General features: G+C 38.3%; 1 protein-coding gene across 2 annotated transcripts in view; it reads right to left on the bottom strand.

Moving 5' to 3' along the window:
- UBE3A (ubiquitin protein ligase E3A) overlaps positions 1-18,079 on the bottom strand; it is a 137,638-nt gene that overhangs the window by 28,263 nt on the left and 91,296 nt on the right. For both annotated transcript variants that reach the window (XM_075557959.1, XM_075557960.1), the window contains 4 exons: positions 14,625-14,830; positions 13,883-14,047; positions 3,146-3,301; positions 2,976-3,049 (listed from right to left, as the gene is read on the bottom strand). In XM_075557959.1, coding sequence (XP_075414074.1) covers positions 2,976-3,049; positions 3,146-3,301; positions 13,883-14,047; positions 14,625-14,830 — 601 coding nt within the window. The remainder of the gene's footprint in view (positions 1-2,975; positions 3,050-3,145; positions 3,302-13,882; positions 14,048-14,624; positions 14,831-18,079) is intronic.

The following is an 18,079-nucleotide window of genomic DNA, read 5'->3' as shown; positions in this document are numbered from 1 at the left end:
AGTGATGTGTCAACGAACTCCACATGGAAGAGGCACAGTAGTCTGTGTGATCAAAGGATTGTAAATAATAAAATCCAAATTCAAAAGATGGTAGGGTCTAAGAGCTTAAATTGTGGACACCTGGCTTACAGAAGGATCTGGCTGAAAGTGGAAGCTCAACCTTCATTTGCAGGGTCCATACAGAGATGAAGCTTCCAGTGAATGCCCTCATTTCAGGCAGAAGACACTGTAAAGTAGACTGTGGCAGATAAAGTATATCATGGCAAATATTGTTAAGTTAAAATGTAACATCAGGTCACGTGATCTTCCTGGTTTTTTTAAAAAGTTGAGGAGAATTACAAGTGGATTAAGCCTCCAGCGAATTCCCTCAGAATAGGACTGTGAAGCAGCGTGCATTGGAAAGCAGAATACTTAAGACGCTGTTAGGTTAAAATTTAACACCTTACCATTCATTTGACCTCCCTTTTGACATACTTTAAATTTGTTCTAGTTTTAATGTTTTTTTGCTTTCTTTTCTATTGAGGTTTTTGTTTTACTTTGTTATAATTTTTAAGAATGAATATTAGTTTAATAATGTAGGTAGGTTGATGCTGAAAACCCTCATGACCTTTGCCCTTTACATTTCTTCATTTATCTGTACATTTATATTCTTTTCTGCCAAACTAAACTTAACACAGACATAATGTTTTCATGAATTTTGTGGACATTGAGACAAATTAACAGACCTATTTAAATGAGCGTGCCATGGAATGGATGGTATAAAAATTTGGGGCAGTTGGAACCTGTTTTGTCCTGATCCTTACTGGTAAACCTAGTTTATCAAGTTATTCATGAGGTTCCTTGGCTTAATGGAACACTACTCTGCAAAAAAGACCCATATTAAATGAAAAACAAAACAACATATATTAACAATGCAGTACATGGATGAATCTTCAAAATAATGCTTACCTAAAGCATTTATACAGGAAAAAGTACCATATATACTCTAGTATAAACCGAGTTTTCCAGCACATTTTTAATGTAGTTTTTGTGAAAAAATTAGGTGCCTCAGTGGATATTCGGGTTGGCTTATACTCAAGTCTATATGGGATATACTCTCTGGTTCCAGTTACCGTATATACTCAAGTTTAAACTGACCCGAATATTAGCCGAGGCACCTAATTTTACACCAAAATGGCATTAGTAACTCAGCTTACACACAGTATATGAAATTCAAGAGAAAATAAACTAATCAAGAGTGACAACTATCAGTAGAGTGGTTATGTATATGGGATGAGCACTGACTGGAAAGGCCCACCCCACCCCCCCAAAAAAACTTTTTTGGATAATGAACACATTCTTTATTTTAAATGGGGTATGGTAAAATGGGCGTAATTTACCAACTCTCCAATTGTCCATTTCATACATGCATTTCATTGTATTATCACTTTATCTCACTCAACAATATCACCACTGCTTTGGTAGCACTGGGGAAATAGAAAAGCACATAATTTTGATAACTAGTGAGCAAGAATGAATTAAACATTCAATTTACCTTAAACACACAAACAGACATCCATGTATACACACCATGTGTACCTACCACTTCGTTGAGTTGAATCTGATTCATAGAAACCCTACAGAATACAGTAAAAGACTGGGGCTTTGCATTTCCAAATACATAAATTTTTACAAGACTCAGCAGCCTTATCTTTCACCCATGGAATAGTTGATGGATTTGAACTGCTGATCTTGCTGTTAGCAGGCCAATACTTAACCCACCAAGGCTCCTTAATCTATGTGTACAGAGGTAATTCTTAAAAGTTATAGGAATAGATGGAGGAATATAGAATGAAAATATCTCCATTTGGCAACCTTTAATGAATCAATAAGTCTAGGCAATGATTATCAACACTAACAAAAATTAATCAAAGCATCAAGATAACCAGACTTTAAATATCTCTAGAAAGAAGAGTAAACCAATATCTATAAAGTAGTCTGGAAGGGAATAGACTAGGAATCAAATGTGTATCTTATCAATTTTTGGAAAAAGAAATATTATAAACTCAAAAAGTCACTGCCATCAAAGACTTTGAAAGCTATGTCTAAAAAATTAAATCAGAGAGTTCTTTAAGCAACTGAAAAAATATCCATTAAAAACTTGCTTGTGACTTAACACTTCCACACTTTGTTTAATGCTGCACCTAAAGAAACTGATAGTTTAGTGCAGGGTTATGCTTTACATAATAGTCGTTATGCATTCACAGAGAATCCTAAGATGTTTAACTTTGAGATTCACTCAGGAGTTCTTGTACTGGATCCTAGGAGCAATAATACTTAGAAAGCCTCCAAGGAAATTACTTGTTTATATGCTTTCTCACCTCACCACACCAACTAGTAGGTGCGAAAAAGTCTTCTTTGACTACTTTTACTAATCTCTTCAGCATGAGAAGGGGACACCTATTTCTTCCAGGACTGGAATGTCTAGGACAAAGAAGCAGGACAGTAAAATGCATTTGCTGAGACGCAAATAGAACTGGTAAACCGGTTTCTGCTCTATGAGAATTTGGGGCTCAATTTCTTCAAGTATAAAATGGAAAATGCATCTTGTATGTCATCATAGTGGTTAAAACAATGCACCATTTTACATAAAAGGTATTCAATACAAGGGAGCAATGAAACAGTTCACATATTTAGAGTTCAGAAAAAGGGTAAGAAATACTCAGAAATGGTCATTCTATTTTCATCACCATTTAGGCAGTAGTAAGCCATGAATGTTGTACACAAATCATACTCAAATGTAGAAAAGTTGACACACTTCATCCATGACACATATTAACAAGAAAGTGATTATTATATTAAAGATATACTTCTAATTTAAAGATTGAGAATTGTAGGTTTTCTTATTAGGAAAATACATAGAGGAAAAGGTCTAAAGTATAAATCATACCCTTTAAGTGAAATTAATTTTTTCTTTTAATAATTAAATTCCTCACCTAATCAGAACAGAATCTCTAGTATAGCCACCATCGTACTCTGTAGTTTCTTCTAGTGCTTGGAAATCCAGATTCTGTAAACACAAGTAAATATTTTTAACTTCTATACCACAGTATTACAAACAGTAAATCCCATCCCACCCCTTTTTGGTAGACATCTATTTTCTTACCCGGCTTCCACAAATAAGCAATTCAATTTCTTCTGGTCTGAACAGGTACTTTAAGGGAGATTCATTGGTCACCATATGAAATCCTCTCCGAAAGGCCTTGAACTGTTTTTCTACTGATTTATTGAGAATGTAGTCAGAATAGAGACCAACAAATTCCTGCAGAAAACATTAACCACAAGAACGTCTTATAATATGCTATGCAAGCAGAACCTAAACAAGCTACTAAGCTGTACAGCGTAATACTTTTTACTTTCCGTAATGGAAAACGTTCAAGGATTATTTTTTAATTAAAAAAATGTATATGACATACAAAAAACAAAACCACAGACTGACTGCCGCTGAGTCCGTTCTACCTCATAGCATCCCTATAGGACAAGGCGGAACTGTCTCTGTGGGTTTTCAAGGGTCTCCGTCTTTAAGAACAGGAAGCCTCATCTTTCTCTCTCAGAGAAGCTGGTGGTTTGGAACTGCTGACCACGTTGTTAACAACTGAATTTGTAACGCACTATGCTACCAGAGCTCCTAAAAAATTATATATATACACACACACAAAGGAAAATTTATTTTATAATTCATAGCTCCCAGTAATATCCTGCATTAAGTTGTAAAAGCTATACATATAAACTGGTTATAAACTGGGACTTCAATGCAATTTTTAGGTTCCCTCAGCTAGGTGTGCAAAATAAAGATTTAGGCCAGGCACATATCTTTTTTTTCCATTCATATTATAGTATTTTTTAATTAATCATTTTTTTAAACAATTTATTAGGGGCTCATACAACTCTTATCACAGTTCATACATATACATACATCAATTGTATAAAGCACATCTGTACATTATTTGCCCTAATCATTTTTTTCTCTTTTCTTTTTTTACATTTTATTAGGGACTCATACAACTCTTATCACAATCCATACACATACATACATCAATTGTATAAAGCACATCCATACATTCCCTGCCCCAATCATTCTCAAAGCATTTGCTCACCACTTAAGCCCTTTGCATCAGGTCCTCTTTTTTTCCCCCCTCCCTCCCCTCTCCCCCTTCCCTCATGTGCCCTTGGTAATTTATACATTGTTATTTTGTCATATCTTGCCCTATCCGGAGTCTCCCTTCCCCCACTTCTCTGCTGTCCCTCTCCCAGGGAAGAGGTCACCTGTGGATCCTTGTAATCAGTTCCCCCTTTCCAATCCACTCACCCTCCACTCTCCCAGCATCGCCCCTCACACCCTTGGTCCTGAAGGTATCATCCACCCTGGATTCCCTGATCTTTTCTGACATTTAAACAAGTTTATCTATTTCTAAAAGGCCAGCGTCTGTACAGTGAAATGTACAGGACTTAGGCAAACCAGGAAATCTCATGTTTTCTATTAGAGAATATTTGGGGAGGTACCCACAAAATTCATAGGGTAACAAATTTTCATTTTGTTTGACATATAAACTACTCTTCCAAATCATTAAAAGAATATTTACTTTGTATCTTAATTTAGTAATAATATTTAAAATGTTAATTATGTCTACCTTTTAAAGTTTTGCTACAGATTTAGTATAATTTGCTATATTCTAGGCTGTTACCTTGTTTCTTTAGACAATAGGTAATAAGTTTGATTGAAAGAATGATACCAGAAGTATATTTGGGTCACAAATGTGAAATAAATGTTTCATGAAACATTCAAGCCGATAATCCTAAGGCCCCATTTATCTCTACAACCTGAAATCAGAGATATCCCGCTTCTTGATTTCCACTCCAACAACAGTGATCTGTCTTTTCTACTCTTTATCTTCCTTTTCTGAAAGAGGCCTAGTGCTTGATCATGCAATTTCACACCAACAGCACTCTTAGTTAAGAGTATTGAACTGAAAACTGAAAACTCAACAGTTCAAATCCACCAGCCACCCCTCAGGAAAAACATCATACTTCCAGCTCCCATAGAAACTAAAAGCTTCATTAACTCAAAGCAGTAATTCTATTCTGCCCTATAGGGCTATAATTGACTTGGTGACAGTGGATTTGGTTTGATTTGCTTTATTTGACATCCTCTCACTAAAAGGGTCTAGTGTTTGATTATGTGCTCTCATATCAACTGATATCAGCAATAAATAGTCAATATCCTACTAAAAACTCTGCCTTTAAGGGAGATTCAATGGTCACATATGAAATCCTCTCTGAAAGGCCTTAAACTGTTTTTCTACTGATTTATTGAGAATGTAGTCAGAATAGAGACTTCCAAATTCCTGGAGAAAATATTAACCGAAAGAATGTTTACATTATGCTATGCAAGCAAAACCCAACAAGTTTTGCTTGGGAGCTCTTTATCGTCAGTGACTACACAGCATGGTGCCTGGTCCATGCCAATTTTGATATATTCATGAAATGATTTAATAAGGAGCTCTTTTGGGAATACCATGCCATATTAAGTTGACATTAAAGCGACAATAAAAATGTGAACATCTTCCAAAATTGAGCAAAGAGAAGCTAATATAAAAATACATAGTTGTAGGTGTATCTTACATCACACACTTATTCCTGAAAATTCTAGTTCAATTCATGCTAAGACATACGTAGTTTTTCTAGACATTATCTATAAATTCTTCATGTTACACTCTCCCTTCTATCAAAAATTTCTAGGTGTACATAACTTATTAAAATCACATTTTATATAATGTGTAAAGCAGTGGTTCTCAATGGGAAGAAAACAGGGGCAGAATCCTGCCATAAAGGGATATTTAGCAATGTCTGATGCTATTGGGTACTTCAAGACCAGTGATACAAATATACAAGCTGCCCTGTGGAAAAATAAGATTATCTCCTCCCATAAAAATTCACCAGCCTTAAGAGAGCCTGATAGGATTACTGTGACTTGGAACAAACTCCATGGCAGTGGATTTAATATTTTGGGTGTTTGTTTGTTTGTTGAGTTTCCAGACATTTTTGATTGCCATGAGTTGGGAAAGTACTACTGGAATCTAGAGTGCAGAGGCCATGGGTGGTCCTAAACTTATCTTATAATGTGTACAAGAGCTCCCCAAATCAAAAAGCATCAAATGTAAGCAATGCTAAGATTAAGTACTCTTATTCTAACTTAATCTACTTAATCAATTTCTTAGAATATAACCATACCTATGTCTCCTGTATCATTTAAATCTGGTTACAGAATTTCTGGCAATAAAGCCTATAGGGGCAGATATACTAGTCCTACAGAAAACACTATGGTTTTTTATATAATGGCAGAAGAATGAAATTGTTCTGCACATTAGTATAATTCAACTCTAATGGTAATTATATAATGGCCCTACGTAAGACTGGCATCATCATTCAAACCACGTTACATGAGCTACAAAAAAAGACTATGAAGAAATAAAGTTGGAAATCTTTATTAGGTTCTAGACCTAGTTTCTTACATTTTTATTACCAAGACAATTTAGAGGGGAAAAAAAGACAATTTAGAGATTTCATTTCCCAAATTTCCAAGATTGAAAAAGGACAGATGAAAAGTAAAGAAAAAATATGTGTATTAGATTCATTAGAACTATAAACATAAACAGCAAAACCAGTGTAGTTATGGAAGATGATGGGAATTACTTTTTGGTACCCTTTTCTCAGTTTTTTCCTTAAGGGAAAAAATGTGTTCTTTAAAATTTTTTTACATAAAATACTATAAAATTGGACTTCTGGGAAGATGGCAACGGAGTGCCACATACCAGAGGGACTCTACAGAAATGAAGCCCTGGAGAGTTGCTTAGAGGAAACTTCAATGCTGCTGGGACGCAGGAGGAGCATCATAAAGTTAAGTAGGTACAGACCCATTGGGTTTTTTGAGGGGCTGAGAGCTTTTGGCTTAACTCAGTGGAAGCCAGCTGCGGCTTGACCGGCTTGACCTTGGGCCCGCCACTGTCTCTGCCGGAACCCGGACCATTTGGAGCCTGTAGTGGGGCTTGATCTCAACACAGCCACAGTTTGCCCCCACCTGCTTCAGGGCAGGGAATGGGGTTCAGCTAAGTTGCTACTTTTGTTTCCATCTCTGCTCTCTATCACCTGCCCCCAGTTTTGCAGGTTTTCCCAGAAGCTTTTTCTCAACACAGCCACAGCTTGCTGCCACTGTCTCCTGGGGGCAGGGAATAAAACCCTTGCAGCTCCACGGGAGGGGATCAGGACTAAGCTACATTGGTGCTTTTATTTCCCTCTCTTTTCTACATCCCTGCAGTCTTAGCTAGTTTACTTTTATTATTTATTTATTTTTCCTCTCTATCTCTCCTGTTCTCTCACATTCCACTGACAACCTCAAGAGCATTCCCCTTAGCCTAGGGCATTTACGCCTGCACCACACACAGATACATGAGCTCTACCCTATGTAGCTAGCCTAAGGCTGGAGAAACATCTGGCGACTTTCACCAGGGGATAAGCTGCCCAACTTCTTACCAGGGAATACCTGTGTGACTGGGGGCCTAAGACCGCTCAGTCAACACTCGTCAACATTCCAAGCTGCTGCAAGAACCTCTGCCCAAGCTTCAGAACACCAAAGTAGGCAACCCACCAACATTCTGGGGCACTCCCCTGAGAGGGAAGGCACAGAAGGATAAAGTGGTAGGTTAATTCCATAGTGAAATTAGCTGTAGGCAGTTCGAAGAAGCATTCCCACAAATCTCCCAGAGAGAGCCAGTGCTCTTTGACTCCTTGTAAAATGGCACCTGGCTCCTCTAAAACAAAACAACGCAAACAGCCCATCAGTTACAACAACCCCAACAAAAAAAACAGGAGAAACAAAAGGCAATGGCAGAAGATGTCCCGAACATAATGACATGCATAGAAGAAGCAGATAATGAACTGCCACAGAAAGAAATTTTCAGAATGCTGCTTGGATTCATACAGGATATGAGGGAAACAATATAGAAAAAAGATTAAATGATGGAGGCAATAAAAGCAATACACCAAAGGGAAATACAGGAGCTTAGAGAGGAGATAACAAAAACCAGTAGCAGACACACTTGAGAATCAACTGGAGGAAGAGAACCACATCAGTGATTTGGAGGACAGCCAAGGAGACTTTAGTAAACGCCAACGAAAATCTAAGATCATCAGAGAAGCTGAAGAAAACCTAAGAGCTATGTCTGATGCTATGAAGCAGAATAACATTAGTATTATTGGCTTACCGGAAGACGAAAGAAAAAAGTCATCTACAACAACAGTGAGAAAATTCTTGGAGGAAAGCTTCCCAGCTTTCCCAGAATGAAAACCAGGCAACCATTCAAGAGGCTGAAAGAACCCCAGAAGACTGCTTCCCAAGAGTAAGTAATGAAGGTACATAATAGCTAAACTATCCAACTTTGAGGAAAAGGAGAAAATCATGAGAGCAGTTAGGGAAAAACAAGCAATCACATATAAAGGTTCCCAAATAAGAATATGTTAAGACCTATCAGCAGAAACTATGAAGAGGAAAGAGAGGAGTAATATATTCCAAAAATTGAAGGAAAACAATGCAAACCCAAGAATACTCTACCAAGCCAAATTATCCATCAAGATAGATGGAGAAGAGTCTTCCCAGACAAGGAAAAACTCAAAGAATACATGAGAAGAAAACCAGTCCTACGAAAGATCCTTGCAGACCCAGTATGGGCAGAAAACCAACACTCACCAAGCATAAATAAGAGAAGGTCCCATAGAACAATCTTACCCAGAGGGCAACAAGAAAACACAGACACCAAGATATTACTGGCTTAAGGATAGAAAGATGTGAAGGATGATATACACACACATGCACAACACCCTAATGAGAAAGGAAAGCAGGAAAACACAGTCATCACAGAGTCTGCATATGGTAATAATAATGCTGAATATCAATACCCTGAACTCAGGCATTAAAAGACTGAGACTAGCAGACTGGCTTAGAAAACACAACCCATCAATCTACTGCCTACAAGAGAAACATGTCAAGTCTACAGGCAAACACAGGCTTAGAATCAAAGGCTGGAGAAAGGCATACCAAGCAAACAATTCAAAAAAGGCAAGGGTTGCAAATCCTTATCTAGGATAAAATTGACCTCAAAGTGCAAACCTTAAAATGAAATGAGGGACACTATATATTGCTCAAGTGAATAGAAGACAAAGAAACACTAAGCATTGAAAAGCTATACTCCCCGAATGAGAGATCCGTTGAATTGTCAACCAAACACTCCAAAAGATGAAAAAAGAAATCACAGCCTCAACAATTATAGTGGGTGACTTCAATATATCGCTCTTTGAGAAAGATAGATCACAGGTAAAGAAACTCAACAAGGAGACTAGAGACCTAAACACTCCAATAAGACAATTTGAAGTGATATTTACAGAGCTTTTCATCCAAATGCAAAAAAACTCACACTCTTCTGAAGCTCACAGGGCACATATTCGAAGACAGACCACATACTGGGGCACAAGGCGAATCTACATAAATTAAAGCACCTTGGCAAACCTAACCAAAGAAAGGAGGCGACAAATTTCAAAAGCAAGAATGAGGGAAGAAAGAGGGGACATTACAACAGACCCTAATAAAACACTTGGAATACATGGACAAATTCTTGGGAAAAGTCCCTAGACTGACCCCAAAGGATTTCAAGAATTTCAATAGACCCCTAACAATAGAAGAAATAGACAAGGTTATCAAGGGATTACCAACAAAATATCCCCTGGATCAGATAGCTTCACTGGAGAATTCAACCCAGGATTTCGGGAAGAACATCAATCCTACACAAACTCTTCCAGAACATAGAAAAAGATGGCAAAACTCTCAAACTCCTATGAAACTAGTATAACTTTGATACCCAAACCGGGCAAGGACCCCATAAGAATCGATAACTACAGACCAATATCCCTACTGAACATCTATGCAAAACTCCTTAACAAAATACTAGACATCGGAATACGAAAGTATATAAAACAAATAATTCACCATGGCCAAATGGGATTCATACCAGGGATGCAGGGATGGTTCAACATACGAAAGACCATTAGTATTATTCTTTACATTAACATGAAAAACTTTAAGAACCACATGATAATATCGACAGATGCAGAAAAAGCATTTGACAACATCCAACACAAATTCCTGTTTAAGACACTTGAGAAGACAGGAATGGGAGGAAATTTCTTCAAGACAATATAAGCAATATATGAAAAACCAACAGCCAACATGGTAGTCAATGGAGTGAAGACTAACACAATCGCACTAAAAAAGGGGACCAGGCAAGAATGCCCCTTGTAGCCACTCTTACTCAATATCATGCTGGAGGTTTAAGCTAAAAGCATAAGACAAGGAAGAAGTAAAACTATCGTTATTTGCAGATGATATAATTTTATATATGGAAAATCCCAAAAGCTCCGCAAGAGGAGTTTGGCAGAGTGGCAGGATACAAGATCGACAAGCAAAAGTGCATAGGAGTGCTAAACATATTGAATAAGACCACAGTAGAGGAGATCAAAAAGGTGGCACTCTTCACAACAGCCAAACATAAATTGAAGTATCTAGGGATATACCTGACTAAAAGAATTTCAAAAGATCTATATGGGGAAAGCGACAGAACATTATTACAAGAAACTAAGCAACCTTAACAAATGGAAGAATATCCCATGCTCGTGGATAGGAAGATAGATTCAACATAGTCAAGATGTCAGTTCTGCCCAAGGCACTATATAAATTTAATGCAATCCCAATACAATTACCCACATCTTTCTTTAAAAACTGATTACCAACGTCATATGGAGAGGGAAGAAGTCCAGAATTAGCAGAGAACTTCTCAAGAAGGACACAGTGGGAGATGAGCCAGTCAAGATGCGAAGTAGCACCGAGGAAAAATACAACTTTCCTCGAGTTACTAAATGCTTCCTTCTCCCCCGCCGACTATCATGATCAGAATTCTACCGTGCAATTCTGGCTAGACCAGAGGATGTACACTAGTACAGATAGGAACTGGAAACATAGCAAATCCAAGACAGTTGATCCATTCAAGACCAGTGGTGTGAGTGGCGATACTGGGAGGGTAGAGAGAAAGTGGGTTGTAAACAGGGAATCGATTATAAGGATCTACATGTGACCTCCTCACTGGGGGGCGGACAACAGAAAAGTGGACAAAGGGAGATATCATTTCAGCAGACAACAGAAAAGTGGGTGAAGGGAGATGTCAGACAGGACAAGATATGACAAAACAATAATGTATAAATTATCAAGGGCTCATGAAGGAGAGGGGAGCAGGGAGAGAAGGGAAAATAAGGACCTGATGCCAAGGGCTTAAGTGGAGAGCAAATGTTTTGAAAATGATGAGGGCAATGAATGTACAGATGTGCTTTACACAACTGATGTATACATGGATTGTGTTAAGATTGTATGATCCCCAAATAAAACGATTGAAAAAAAAAGAATTTATCTCAATGGATGGCACTGCATCTGCAGCTCGGAGAGAGGAGGAGAGAATGGAGCACATTGTGGCCTACCAGACTGTGAGGACAATGTTCCTGATTAGAGCAGCCAGTCCACAGCGAGGACCACATAGGTGGCCCCACTATGAGACATGACGTCCCTACAAGGGACAACATCAGGGACACAGTGTGGGAATTACACCAGATCTGATCCCGCCACACTGAGGCAAAACAGTAAGGGGGCACAACAGAACAGAAAGTGAATGGAATGGTGATATCTCCCAGGGAATACTGAAGATGGACTTTGGGGCCAGGGTGTGGTGCCCAACAGACTAGACTAGAAAACACTCCTAAAGGCCAACAAACAATCCTTGAAATAACTACAAGCTTTTCTTTCTTGTTGTGTTTTGTCATTGGTTTGTTGTTGTCTTGTTGTATATTGTTGTTTGGTTTTGCTCAGTCTTGTTTTTGTGCATGTTTTTATCTCCAGGTCTGTCTAAATAAGACAGGCTGGATGAACAATCTGGAGAAGAAACCAACGGGACCAACAGTTCCAGGAGGACATGGGAGAGGGGAAGATGGGGGGGAAAGGTAGTGGTGTTAAACCCAGGGACAAGGGAACAACAAGTGATTCAAATCGGTGGTGAGGTCTGGTAGGGCATGATCAAGGATAATGCCACCAATAGGAATTGCTGAAACCCTGGTGGGGACTGACCATGATAGTGGGACAGGAGGAAAGTCAAAGGAAATAGAAGAAAAGAGCTGGGAAGCAAAGGGCATTTATAGAGGTCTAGACAGAGACATGTACATATGCAAATATATATGAGGATGGGGAAATAGATCTATGTGCATATATTTTTAGGCTGAGTATTAAGGTAACAGAAGGACATTGGGCCTCCACTCAAGTACTCCCTCAATGTAGGATTACTTTCTTCTATTAAATTGACATTCTATGATGCTCACCTTCCCAACACATCCAGTTAAGACAAAGTGGGTGAATAAGCAAATGTGGTGAAGAAAGCTGATGGTGCCCAGCTATCAAAAGATATCGCATCTGGAGTCTCAAAGGCTTAAAGGTAAACAAGTGGCCATCTAGCTCAGAAGCACACCAGCCTTTGTGATCACGAGATGCCAAAGAGACCAGTTATCAGGCATCAAAGAACAAAAAAATCATCACTGTGTGCTCACCTCCATGATAAGACGCCTGAAGACAAATGGGTGCATAAGCAAATGTGGCAAAGAAAGCCAATGGTGCCCCGCTATCTAAATTTATAGCATCTGGGGTTTTAAACGGCCACCTAGCTCAGAAGCAACAAAGCCCACATGGAAGAATCACACCAGACTGTTCGATCACTAGGTGTAGCAGGGATCTGGTATCAGGCATCATCAGAACAAAAAATCTTATCATAGTGACTGAGGGGGCAGAGGGAGAGTTCAGAGTGGAGATCCAAAGCCCATTTGTAGGCCACTGGACATCCCTTACAGAAGGGTCTCCGGAAAGAGATGAGCCAGTCAGGGTGCGATGTAGCAATGATGAAAAATACATTTCTCTCATTCCTAAGTGCTTTCTCCACACTATCATGATCCCAATTCTACCTTGCAAATCTGGCTAGACCGGAGGATGTACACTGGTACAGACAGGAAATGGAAACACAGGGAGGATGATCCCTTCGGAACCAGTGGTGTGAGTGGCGATACTGGGAGGGTACAGGGAAGGTGGTTTTGAAAGGGGGAACCGATTACAAGGATCTACATGCAACGACGGACAACAGAAAAGTGGGTGAAGGGAGACGTCAGACAGGACAAGATATGACAAAATAATTTATAAATTATCAAGGGCTCATGAGGGAGGGGGGAGTGTGGAGGGAGGGGAAAAATAAGGACCTGATGCTAGGGGCGTAAGTGGAGAGCAAATATTTTGAGAATGATGAGGGCAATGAATGTACCAATGTGCTTTATACAACTGATGTCCATATGAATTGTGATAAATGTTGTATGAGCCCCTAATAAAACGATTAAAAAGAGTGAAAAAAATACTATAAATCTTTTCCCGCAAAGAACATTAACAAGAGCTCTATGAATAAATTCTGAAATATTATTACTAACACACGAAATGAAATTTACTTTAAAAATACAATCAGAAAACAAGTATGCTTATTACCAATTTAAGGTTTTAAAACCTTTGATTTTATCATTTATATTAATTTGGTCACTTAATTCCTTGGCTCTTGGTATAGTCTATTAGATTATTTTCTTTGAAATTTTTTCTTTGAAAATTACAGGCCTATAGTTTGCAATTCTGTTAAGACAGAAAAGAACAATGAAGAAATAAAAACATTATTACCTTCCTGTTTTCATTTGTAATTGGAATTTTATCACCATTTTCCTTTAGGTCATACATCATTGGATTACCAAAAAGATCTGTTTGAGATATCTGGAAAGTGATCATCATATCATCTTCCACATTTCCTTCATACTCCAATAAATCTTTTAAACTCTGATAGAGAACCTAACAAGTAAAAATAGAAACTTTAAGCTACGAGAAAAAGATAAAGTATACTCTGAATCACTTCATGGAAAATAATAAACTGTCCATTAGAATTAAAACATTGATTTGATCCCTCTTGTTCCACAAGATTTTACACCAAATAAATTACACAATGATTATCACTCATTGATAAGCTCTCATTCTCTGCTTAAACAATGGATTTCACCCTGTGTTCTATGAAAACCTCAGAAGTGTCTCTGGTTAGGAGAGAGGTGAGAAGCAACAGCAGAGGGATAAGCACAGCAGCTACCAAGCTCCCCAATCAAGGCAGCTCTGATTTCCTTTGGCAATCTTATATAATATCATTAAGAATCAAAGTACCTAAAAGCTCTACAGAATGTTTTAGAAAAGTAGTTGTTGAAAACACTATGTAAAATAATTTCCCCTTTGAATTTTTGTTTATTGTGTATCATCAGATTACAACAACTTTTTGTACTGGTTGTGTGAACAAAACTCTGCCAACCAAAAAACCTTAAAAATTACATTATATTTTTAACATTTTAGGAAATGAAGAGATTATAAAACACAAAGAACTTACTGGATGAGAGTCTCCCAGGTCACGAAATGTTCCTTTTTTCCCCATTAACTTCCTGTAGACAACCATGGGAAAATGTACATCCAGTATACAGTTATTGTAAATAGCCAGACCCAGTACTATGCCAATCAGAGTAAACTGACCCTCAGTTTCAAAAGAAGACGGATTAAACCAAAACAATTTTGTAGATTCGTCATATGTGAACATACCTATAAGAAATGATTTAAAACAATATATTACTTTTAAAGTTTAACAATGAAATACAAGTAAAATGTACTCTAGACATTACATTTAACACTTATATGTAATAGTTGTGTGTAATTTCAAAAAAGCCACACACAAAAAAAGTAACTAATTGGCAATTTGGGTGCATCTTAAAGGAAGTAGGAAAATGCTCACTAAACTTAAGATCTCCAATCTTTCACTAGCATATATGGAAATTTGTCGTTGATTTCTTTCAGTTTCACAAAGTCTTCATCATTATAAATCCAAGCTTGGATACAGTTTTTCAATTATTTGGTATTGTTAGCTGCCATGTAGTCGGCTTCACAGCCCAGATTTGAAACCAGCAGCAGCTCCATGGGAGAAAGACTGAACGTTCTACTCAACAGTTACAGTCTCCGAAAGCCACAGAGGGTCACTATAAGGCACCATTGACTCAATGACAGTGAGTTTTCTTGGCTATAGTTTTGACAGAAATAGTTCACCAGAACTTTCTCCTGCAAGGCCTTGGGTATGTTTAAACTGTCAACCTTTAGTTTAGTAGTTAATTACAGACCACTTGTGATACCCAGAGTCTTCAGTCATTAGACAGGACTGTTTGGTTTTAATTATCTGAATGAGAGTCATTATTAAGACAATACTACCTTCAATTTAAATGAAGTCGTAAGAAAAATTAAAATATTTTAATGGAAGTTATTTTCCCATTTTATTAAAGTGTTTTCAGGTGCTACTGCAAAACTAATAAAATATCGCTGAGATTTAAGTTGCACAACAAAACAAAAAACTTGCAACTGTGAGTGGAAATCAAATAATGCAAAATATAACATTGAACCCTTTGGGGCCATGGAAAACAAGTAAGTCAACACGTTTGCTACTAAGGTTCAATTCATGAGTGCATGGGGCTACTCCGAACAAAATGTGTTTTAACATAGCTCTGTAATCAGTGGATAATCAGAGACAGGTCTCTCAGTAGTACACTTGTAGTAGCAGTAGGTCTTAATCTTGTTGGGGCATCTTCAAGAAAAACAAAAAAGGTTCAATCAAAACAGTGGCTCTGAAAGGGATCTGCTGAGCTAGCTAACATCAAAGCAGAGCCACCAGCTCAGAATTTTATTCAACTCTTTTGGGATTCCAAAAGCATAATCTTGAAAGATTTTCTCAAAGGTCACAAAGGGTCACAAGGGATTATTACTAAGAAACTGTAAGATAAAAGGAAAACTGTATTGGTGACAAAGGGGTCCAGTAAATTGTCCTGAGGAAATTTTTTCCATCATGACAATCCACCTGCAGAATTATTTAGGCAAGGATTAGAGAGACGGAAATACAACATTTGTAAGTATAAAGAACCAGATGGCAGCACCAGAAATTTCACATTTTGATACATTTTGTTTAATAAAGGTTTTTATAAAATTTGTGTAGGAATACTTTTGGACATAAATTGGTCTATCACCTACAAACTTTTACCAGCCACTCAATGTTTTTGGAGAATTTTAGTACAAGTACTACTGGATGGGGCCTTCTACAACTGCTTGAATCTGAAGAAATGGGCCTCACTTTACCAACCCTAGCAGCAGAGCCCAATTGGGATGTATGTGCCCCATAACTGTACCCAAACCCATACGTAGCACCTTAGAGAAAAAGTTTTTTCCTCCCTTGATTTCAGAATGTCTTACTATAAACAGATGATATCAACAAAATATTTTAAGAAAAAAAAAATTTGGAACCCAAATTTCCATCAACTAACTGATGAGTGGATTAAAAAACAGTGGTACATATACCATGGAGTACTACACATCGCCTAAGAAACACATCGCCACATGGGAAGAACTAGAGGAAATCATGCTAAGTGAAGTAAGCGAAGCATAAACGAACAAGCACAACATGAGTCCCCTGAGGTAAGTCTAAAAAAACAAAAAACAAAGGGGCAAAGGGAAAAAGCTATTGCATACAAACATTCCAAGGGCGAGGACAAAGTAGTATGGTAGGGGGCAGACCAAATCCAGGGATACATATGGTAGTCAACTAAAAAGGAGGGGCGGGGGAGTTAGGGAAAAAAAAGAAAGTAATGGGTAGGGGGGCGGGAGGTTATTGTTTATCTCTCCACAGGGAAAGAGGAACCAGACTTTAACCCAGTGCTCAAAGATGTGAATCAACATACGAGCATGGAGTAGGGAACCAGTGGAGAGGTCTGAGGGGCAGGCCCCAATCCCAACTATATGGACAGCTGCCCCTCCCCCAGAAGAGTTTATTTCAGAAGACAGCACTGAAGCTGCAGCTCAGGGAGAGGCACATGTCTGATCAGAGCACACGGGAGTAAATGAAGGGTGAGGAAGAGAGAGTAGAGCACATCTGTCCCACCAAGCCTTGAGTACAATATTCCCGCTCAGAGCAGCCAATCCAGAGAGGACCATATGGCCAACAGGGGACAACACTGGAGACAGTGTGGGAACTGCGCCCAACCAGATCCCATCACACTGAAGCAAAAACACCAAGGCGTTTTGAACAGAACAGGAAGGGAAACAGGGCAACGAAGTCCCCATAGAATAGTAAAAATAGACTTTGGGGCCAGGTCTTGGCACCCCATCAGACTAGACTGGAAAACACTCCTAAAGGACAACAAACAGTCCTTGAACTAACTACGAGCTTTTCTTTTTTGTTGTTGATGTGTTTTTGTTTTTTGTCAGTGGCTTTTTGTTGTTTTGTTTTCTTTTGTTGCTTGGTTTTGCTCTGTCTTGTTTTTGTGCATATTATTATCTCCGCAGGCCTGTCTAAATAAGACAGGCTGGATGAACAACCTGGAGGTGAAAATAACTGGACCGCCAGTTCAGGGGGGACATGGAAGAAGGGGAGATAGGGGGAAAGGAAGTGTTGCTAACAAACCTAGGGACAAGGAAACAAAAAGTGTTCCAAACCGGTGGTGAGGAAGACTGGTAAGGTGTGATCAAGGGTAATGTAACCAAGAGGAATTACTGAAACACAAATGAAGGCTGAGCATGGTAGTGGGACAAAAGGAAAGCCAAAGGAAATAAGAGTAAAGAGCTAGGAGACAAAGGGCATTTATAGAGGTCTAATATGTGAGGATGGGGAAATAGATTTATGTGCATATATTTATAGGTTTAATATTAAGGTAGATGCACATTAGGCCTCTACTCAAGTACTCCCTCAATGCAAGATTTGTTCTATTTAACTGGCATTCCATGATGCTAACCTTCCAGACACAATTGCTGCAGACAAAG

Source organism: Tenrec ecaudatus, chromosome 9, assembly GCF_050624435.1.
Source record: "Tenrec ecaudatus isolate mTenEca1 chromosome 9, mTenEca1.hap1, whole genome shotgun sequence".
NCBI classification, from domain to species: domain Eukaryota; kingdom Metazoa; phylum Chordata; class Mammalia; order Afrosoricida; family Tenrecidae; genus Tenrec; species Tenrec ecaudatus.
Note: the sequence above shows the minus strand (reverse complement) of the source record. Positions and strands in the feature narration are given on the sequence as shown.